This window comes from Prorops nasuta, unplaced genomic scaffold (genome assembly GCF_024137725.1).
Source record: "Prorops nasuta isolate Cenicafe-Biocafe unplaced genomic scaffold, Cenicafe_Pnas_1.2 PNAS00060, whole genome shotgun sequence".
Classification (NCBI taxonomy): Eukaryota; Metazoa; Arthropoda; class Insecta; order Hymenoptera; family Bethylidae; genus Prorops; species Prorops nasuta.
Window position 1 is genome coordinate 465,882 of NW_027116857.1, and position 8,368 is coordinate 474,249.

Here is an 8,368-nt window from a genome sequence, read left to right on the forward strand (position 1 = left end):
AAAGGAACGACAAATGACTTTTTTTTCAGATACTGTGTATTTCGTACTGTAGCTTCGCTCTTAACACACAGACACTTTGTATGCGTTATACTATATTTTTCAGTATAGTAAACTGGAGCAAGAAACAATAGTAATTTGATTGAAGAAAAATGATTTTTCTTGGAAAGAGATAAAGGTATTTATAAATTGATCTATCGCTTTATATCAAATCGTAACTGTGCTCTATTTACTAAATACCCAATTTAATTAGCATAGTATATTTCTTATTAATAATCTTTTTCCGATATGATAATTGTAGTCGCGTTGATCATCACGCTTTACAATGTCATATATACATATTATATGTATTACTATAGTATTATTATATAAGAAATCATCTTATTTGGAGAGACATTTAGAGATATTTATGTTTATGTACACATCCATATTAATCGTTCAATAATAAAAAAGAGAACAATAAAATCATTGATTTAGAAGAGAATCGACGCATCCCTTCTTTTTTAAAATTTGGTAACTCGAAAAAGTGCAGATAGTGTGGTGAGTAGTATGTATGTGTGTATAAGAGAGAGAGAGAGAGAGAGAGAGAGCACTATGCATACACGAACACACATGAACATAATAGAAGAAAAATGCACAAAAGAATGCTTACGGTTTTTTTCTCTTATCGGATATGACGATTGCTACATGAATAATACACGTAGGGTGCGTTCTTGGCGAACAGTAATTTCACTATCAATGTTAAACACTACCAATTATACTGCCAATATATAGTATACACGCTTAGCAGTTTGAATGAAACGACAGAATCCTATAAGATTTCCGTTACATTAATCTCTTAACACGATGAGGTAAACATATCGTCTTTGCTCTCTCGTGTATGTGTTTGTATGTGTACAACACGTACATAGACTACACGCGTAAATATATATATTTATATATATATATATATATATATATTATAATGTAAGTTATTCTAATATAAATGCTAAAATCAGTGATATCAATAGTTTAATATCGATTAGTTGATATTTGATAAGCCGCGACGCGACGGCACTGATACAACTATTTGAAAGAGTAAAACAAGAAATGACATCTCTGAGATATTCGCATTGCTTACATTCGCTAGTATACTACCTAAAAACGAGGAGATCCTTATGGAGCGATGACGTCACAATGATCTAATCACACGAGCGTCTCATTTCTCACTATACATTAAAGTATCAAATACTGTCTAGCAGTCTAAAACACCGAACGATGAAGAAACTTATACGAATGATTATCGGTAAAAGAGGAGAATTACCGTTAAAAACCGTTATTCATCGCTCTCTGTTTATTTCATACTATGTTGTTAAAAAAACTTGACGACTCTTGGCCATTCGCTGTTTCCCCGCGTATTTTCTCTTACACTTTTACATACATATAATAGGTACATACAGAGAGAATATATCCTAATTTTTCCAATGTTTTCCTTGCCGTGCATTGGAATGCAATTATTAGCGAGAAGTGGATAATTGTTGCGAGGCCCGTTCGAGCGGAATAGGGCAGCGAAAGAGAAGGAATTTCGTTTAGAGAGCAAGTGTGCCCATCTCTTTCCATCTTACATGAAGCATTTTGAGCGCGACTGAAAATCGACGGTGGAGGAGAAGTTGGGCGACGGTGACGAAGAGGAGGACATGATGCCTGTAGGACTAATTCCAAGACCCACGCCGACGCCAACACCGATGGTCGAAGTTACAGCGGTCCCTGGTTCTTCCTTCACATTAACCACTATATAACAACAAAGAGACAAAGAAAGAGACATAAATATGGTAAGAGCAAAAGGTAAACAAAGGGAACAATCAAAATAAGAACGATTCGATAGATCGATATACCAACTTTCTGGCCAATAACACCTAGATGGCATTGCTGCATCTGTTCTCGTGCAGGTGGCAAAGGTGCTGCCAAAAGATGCGCCGCTCGATGACATTGGTCCGCTACTAACGGCCGTACTGGAGCCTGGAACCTCTAGATAGTTACTCATCGGAGAACCCAATTGGCCGTAACCATTCATCCCAGCAATCTGCATCGATTGCATCGATTGCATTTGTTGTAATTGTGGCTGAAGCTAGAAAGCATAGAGAGACAAAGAGAAACAGGTGGAGTGCTAGCTTGCGTCCAATTTTAAAACTGCTCCTTACCGATTGACAGTGGCCATAGGAAATTTGAGGTTTTTGAAGATGTGGCCAAGCACTGCGACAGAGCATAACGCGATTATGACGAAGATTCTACTGTACGGTAATGGTATTAGACAAAACTAACCTTGGATTATAGCTGGTGTAAGCAGTTGGCGCGTACGAGGGGGTCGAATGACTGAAGATGTTCGGGGCTCCAAAAGCGACGTGAGCTGTGGGAAACGAATCGCTGTAGAGCTGCTTAGGATAAGGGGCATTGCGATAATTTCGCTTCATTCTCTTCCGACGCCTGTAATTGCCATTCTCGAACATGACTCCGCTCTGTGGGTCTGCAGGCCATTGCAATTCATGAAAGAAGCGCATATACACAGAAATATAAATATTAATAAATAAATTTGACACAAGGGATAACGAGTGTTTCAATGAGATTGTTTACACACCGATAGTCCAATAGTTTCCTTTTCGCTCGCCACGATTGTCGCGTGGTACTTTCACGAAGCAGTCGTTCAGCGAGAGATTGTGACGTATGGAATTTTGCCAGCCTCTCTTCTCTTTCTCGTAATACGGGAATTTGGCCATTATATAAGCGTATATCTCGCTGAGCGTGGCACGTTTCTCAGGACTGTTCTGAATGGCCATGGATATTAACGCCACATAGCTGTAAGGAGGTTTGTTGTTTCTGCTGTTACTGTTATTGTTGTTGTTGCTGGTGGCGCTACTGCTACTACTAATAACAATGTTGCATCTGCTATCTTTGTTATTGTTGTTGTTGGTGGCAGTGGTCGTGGTTGTGGCCACAGCCGTAGTGGCGGTGGTGATGGCGTTATTTGCAGTGGTAGTGATAAGATTGGCGCCACCATTATTGCCAGTAGAACTGACGACAAAGCTAGTGCTATTTGTATGAAGATCGTGAGAGGCGGATATTCCTTGAGGCGATGAGGCGGAAGATTCCAAGGAAGCAGAAGTTATGCCTACCGGTGTAGACGGTGTGGAACGATTGCTATTCGTCGAAGCTTGTAGCCTGTCGTTTGGCGATGATGCATCTAATAAAAAGAAACCCCCGTTGACGTAGCAGTAGTCGAAGTAACCAAAGCTAAAACTATTCTTTGGAAGCGGAAGTTGATATTTTGGCGTAGAGTCACGTACGGACAAAAGTAGTTGGCTTAAAGTAGTCGATATTGAAAATGAGGGAGGAGGTGAGGGGGAGCGAGAGTGGTGGTGGGAGAAGAACAACGATAAAGGCGACAATGGTTGCTGGAAAAAGGCATATCTACTTTGCATGTTAGTATGATCGGTATCTGGAAATGTATGTGTGCGTAAAACGCATCGGTGCTCGCGGCACGTGTAACTGGAACTGAAGGTAATTGGACACCGATAACCTATGTGTGTGCCGTTGGCAAGCTACGCAGCCAGCCAGCCGTTCGCGAATGGAATATCGAGAAGAACGGTAGAGAGAAGAGTGGGGAATGGAGGGAAAATGAAACAGTAGCAGCGAGAGAGATCGAAGGAAAAGCGAAAAATCACTTTGCGAACGTTGGGAAGAGTGGTCGATAGGCGAAATCGAATCTTGCAATGGATGACGTCAGTCGGATCGAACGACGATTGTCCGTCGTGTATCTCGCTCGGGCGACGAGTTAGCGGGGCGACGCTATCTAGCAATTTGCAGGTTATGTTTAGGTTAAGGGCGGCAACATCGCTAGGCAGAGGGCTGACGGGAGTCTCCCTTGATCTACACGTGACTGCTCTCTCGATCAGACGCAATTAGCCTAGAGCGAAGCGTGGCTAAAGAATAATTGGCCTTGGAGAAAGAAGAGATTTATATTTTAACGGCGGGGCTCATATCCGCTAGCCAATAGAAGCCATGTCGATGGAATTCTCAAGAAACCGATCTACGCATCCTCCAAACTACTCGACGGATTAACGTTTCTCTTTTCTTCCTTCGTTTGTCAGAGCTACACTGTGTAACGTATCCATATGAACCAAGCCACAAGAATTATTATGATATCAGCTTCTTATCGGTCATAACTGTCTGCCCCCAAAGCATGCCCTTGTTTACTACTACGCGTTTATTTTAAAGCCATGTGCGCCAAAGGAGATGAAAAATTTTTGCATGAACGCGTGAACCAAATCGAGGTAAGAGAGGGATTTTTTTTCATGCGAGTTACGCACGTATGTGTGTACGTGTGTGTGCGTCGTGACTCAAAAGTCAAGTATCGTAATGCGAGCCCAAGCACGATTCTCTTATCGCTTTATCCTGAAATGTTTCTGGCGTCGATAGCGAGGAAAGCCGAGAGTGCTCGACCAATTATTACGATAGCCAAATAAAGGCGATTGGCCATAGTCCCTTCTTATCGTTGGTCTTTTGTATTTAACTAAATAATATTATTATTATCATTATAAGTACGTGGTACGGGATTGAGGAATGATAGAACGCAAAAGAGTGGAGAGAGATGGGGGGGCGCAGCCGCCAACGGTATATCATTCCCGGCGTTCCCGCGCCACCTCCCTAACCTTTAAGTATTATTAGAACACCGGCTTTAGAAACTTGGGATACGGCTCGATCTCACGCGTTTCGAGCATTTTTGCTTTCTCAACGTTACTACGTTACCTTGACGATGAAGGGACGATGATGACGACGACGAGGACGGCGGCGATGAGGAGGACGACGAAGGTAGTGGTTGCGATATTGGTAGTGGCAACGGGAGTGCCAACGACAGAGATTGCGTCGTGGACGACGATGATAGCTGGAAAGTTGGTTCTTGCTTGATCCTTCGGGTATCGTGGATCGCCCCTAAGCAAACGGCAGCATTGCTCTGCGGCAATTCCTACAAAGATCGATCGATCTCATAAAGAGCGTAGATCTGTTTCGTAGCACGGCAGCGACTATCTAGCTACGTTATTGCGAAATTTTCGAGGTCCCGACCTCTCGGCTGTTTCTTTTTTTTGCTCATTTCGCCGCTTCCCCTCAAACGATAACGAAACGTATCGGTCGTTGAGCGTGTATGTAGCTAGACACTTACCGCCGAAACGGGAATCATGTGCGAGACCATTCTGCTTCTGCTTCTGTCAACGCTCGAGCAGTTCATAAAGATGTTTGCAGCAGCATTGGAGCGCTGCTGCTGCCCCACGAAATCCTCCCAATATGAAAGCCCCTCCAGAATGACAGCTTCTCTATATTAGAGCAAGAAGAAAAAAGCAAAATCAACAGCTGCGCCTCTCCAGGCTCCCACGGGACTCGTTAAACTTTCTGTTTCCGCAAAGGAGAATTAAGAAAGCCTAGCCCACACTGACAGTGGCGAGGAGGAATATTTATCGTATTGTGTTTGGTAAACATCGTGTCGGGTTCATAAAAATGTCGAGCGATCGTCGCGAAGCTAGTTTACAAACTCTCGGAATCTCCGTCAGTCGCCGCGTACCGAAGTACCCCCACCGCGATTGGGCGAATGATAAACCTTCTTGGCACGCTTCTCGTTTATCGTTTCAACAGTTTTCTCATCGTCCTTACCCCTAATCCTTATCTCTGAATTTAACAGCTGCCTGTCTTCGGACGATATGGTAGATCCAAGATTTAGAATTGTCAACTAACACCAGCACAGCACTGGCAGCAACACTAGTAAACACAAGGAGCACAATGATAATCCCAATCGACACAAATGTATGAAGAGAAGACGGCACAAAAAACACACTGCTACTACCAAGTAGGTACTACGTGTCTACCCTGCTTGCCTGCCTGGTAGATCTCTTCTCGAAGCTCCTCTCTCTCATCTGTAAAACGGAGCGGTTAGGTGCGGAAAAAATAGGGGTGAAGGATGAAGGCGTGGCTTACCCACTCTCTGCTATTAAGCCAACCCACACCGACTACTGGCCGGACTGAGTGCGGCTCTGGTCTGGTCTGATGGCTCGGCTCACGGGCCACGGCTGCCTCGCTCGGCTGACCCAACCGTCCCGGGCGAGCACGGGACACGAACGATACGAACATGAGGGACCACGGAACGGCTATACTCAACCTTTTTTCTTCTTAACCTTTAATCGAAAGACGTACGACATGTTACCTTCCTTTATTACGATTATCCCGCAGCTTCGGTTTTTCGGTCAACGGGCCACGTTCGTGCATGGAAATTGTGGCATCACACTCTTATGCAAGCAAACCCCTTACGTTGGCATTTTAAAAAAGTGACGACCCATCGATCGCATCGAATTGCATCGGTCGTTGAGCAATCCACGCTTGTTTTCTTGCATTTGCCAGTCGTCAGCTAGAAATCGTAAAGGCGATTAAAATGGGAACACGAAATATGCAACATATCAATTTATCGATGCATCCTTCGAAAATTAGGTCGCGTTCCAAAATTTCGCATGAATTTGCCGAGTGCTGTGTCTCGCTTCTCTTCGCGTTTGACTCTGTGTGGGATCCGTGACGGTATAGTTGATCGGTGTTGCCGAGTATTACGTAGCCATCGAGTATTCGTTATGATGGTTTTCGACAGCTTCCTTCGAAGGACAAAGCTATCAAACTCCTCTACCTACCCCGATATTGTCCAATTTGTGGATTTGCGCACTCAGAGTAGCAGTACAGTGTTCAGCAGTAGTGGCCAGCTCTGCGAGGGTATAATGGTTAGGTTAGCCGCCATATTGGGGCGTTCTGTGGTCGGGAACGCGTACCGAATACCATCTTTTCATTGGTCGATCTTTCGCGTCGTCCCTATTGCGCAAACCTACGTATCTCCACCCACGGCTAGTACGTATGTGTGTTATACTTACTGTACTAGCTAGAAGCAGAAAGATTGCAAATATCGTGTATCAGCGCGCGCGCGTGCTTTCCTACGTGCGTACGTGCGTGTGTACGAGAAGGTGGGAGGGAGAATTTTGACATTTAACAGCAATCAATAATGAAGAAAATCTCTCTTAAGTACATGACCTACTCCACAAGCAAAGAACGAAATGCGGTTGATTATTATTCTACTAAATCTTTACTACTGGCACAATTTTTTTCGTACTAAGGCAATCTGTTAAATACCGATTGACCACCGACCTGTTTCATATAACCGAAGCTTTGTTAACATGTGTAACCGAGTATTGTGTAAGTTTGCACAATGAACTTGTTTAAGAAAACAATCGATCGTTCGATCGTCCGATTGTTAGCTTCGTTGTTTGACATCATTAGGCGTTTCTTTATAATCATACGATATAGCGACATATAAGCTTATATCCTAATTTAATATACTACACTTGTATAAAATATCGTGAAAAATTGAAGCTTTTCGTGGCATTAGTTTTACAATGAAAAAGTTTGCACATATATCGCATTTGTCTCTGAATGCACTTATAAACAAGCTAAAGGTAAGAGGGTTAATAAAAGTAAAAAGAATCTATACGAGCATATTCATTCACAGCTATTCCACCTACGATACATATGTTATGATATTCATATGTCAAACAAGCTCGAAGCGAGCAAAATAAGAGCGGCATCGTCATTTGTAGTGTAGAGGAGTAGAGGACCCCAACTTTATACACTGCTTTACTACATCATATTTTACGGGGGCCATCGGTCCTTCGATTACCACGCTCTCAAATTACACACGCACACCAATGCACACGTATATCTTTGTGTGCGCGCACGCGAATGATTCATAACTTAACAATATTGGTCATCCTAGACGACGGCGGACGATACTTCTCCCCATTTCAATTTTTTCTCCTTTCATCATACTTGATTTCTTATTCAATTTTTAAATTATGAATGTCTACAAAAAATTACCTTGATAGTGCAATATTTTGGAAGTAGATTATATTGAAAATATACTGAGCAGATTTGCGCGGTATCTCTTTCTTCGTTTCTTACTATTTAGAAAAAGAAACTCTGTGATCTTATCGAGATGGAATATCATAATATTTTTAGTTGAAAACAAGCAAATACGTTGCCTATAAGTATACTAGCTATTACGATACACTATACTGCTTGAGCCATCTATGAGGAAGAAAATGAATCTCCAAAGGTGGGTATATGTATGAATATATGTATATGTAAATGGCGTAGCTACTGGAACGGTATGTTGGTAACGTCAGCATTTTGCGTGCCCCAGATTGAAAAGGTGGGTATTCACTGTATATTCAGAAGGAAAAAAAAGTTATTTTCGCAGAAAAACGCTAATTTCAGGACAGATAAATTGAATAGCAAAAAAGTGAGTGTTCAGGAATTA

General features: G+C 42.5%; 1 protein-coding gene across 5 annotated transcripts; it reads right to left on the bottom strand.

Moving 5' to 3' along the window:
* Positions 1–34: 34 nt before the first annotated feature.
* On the bottom strand, positions 35–6,754 carry LOC136784570 (forkhead box protein D1-like). Of its 5 annotated transcripts, none has more exons than XM_066745294.1 (10): positions 6,696–6,754; positions 5,998–6,424; positions 5,677–5,936; positions 5,192–5,342; positions 4,780–4,996; positions 2,612–3,214; positions 2,299–2,500; positions 2,178–2,229; positions 1,876–2,104; positions 35–1,767 (listed from the first exon to the last, which is right to left on the bottom strand). In XM_066745294.1, the coding sequence occupies exons 4-10, from the start codon at positions 5,255–5,257 to the stop codon at positions 1,598–1,600; spliced, it is 1,539 nt and encodes a 512-aa protein (XP_066601391.1). In that variant the 5' UTR covers positions 5,258–5,342; positions 5,677–5,936; positions 5,998–6,424; positions 6,696–6,754; the 3' UTR covers positions 35–1,597. The 5 variants fall into 5 exon arrangements, with proteins under 5 accessions (XP_066601391.1, XP_066601393.1, XP_066601394.1 ...); XM_066745296.1 differs by lacking the exon at positions 6,696–6,754 and having other exon boundaries at positions 5,677–5,781; positions 5,867–5,936; positions 5,998–6,598; XM_066745297.1 differs by lacking the exon at positions 6,696–6,754 and having other exon boundaries at positions 5,677–5,781; positions 5,858–5,936; positions 5,998–6,598.
* Positions 6,755–8,368: the final 1,614 nt, after the last annotated feature.

Bases quoted from the DNA above. Each gene is read 5' to 3' on its own strand.
- LOC136784570 (XM_066745294.1), bottom strand. From the start codon at position 5,257: ATGAACTGCTCGAGCGTTGACAGAAGCAGAAGCAGAATGGTCTCGCAC. The intron at 4,997-5,191 runs GTAAGTGTCTAG...CGATCTTTGTAG, and splicing joins ACATGATTCCCGTTTCGGCG to GAATTGCCGCAGAGCAATGC. The intron at 2,105-2,177 runs GTAAGGAGCAGT...TATGCTTTCTAG, and splicing joins CCTATGGCCACTGTCAATCG to CTTCAGCCACAATTACAACA.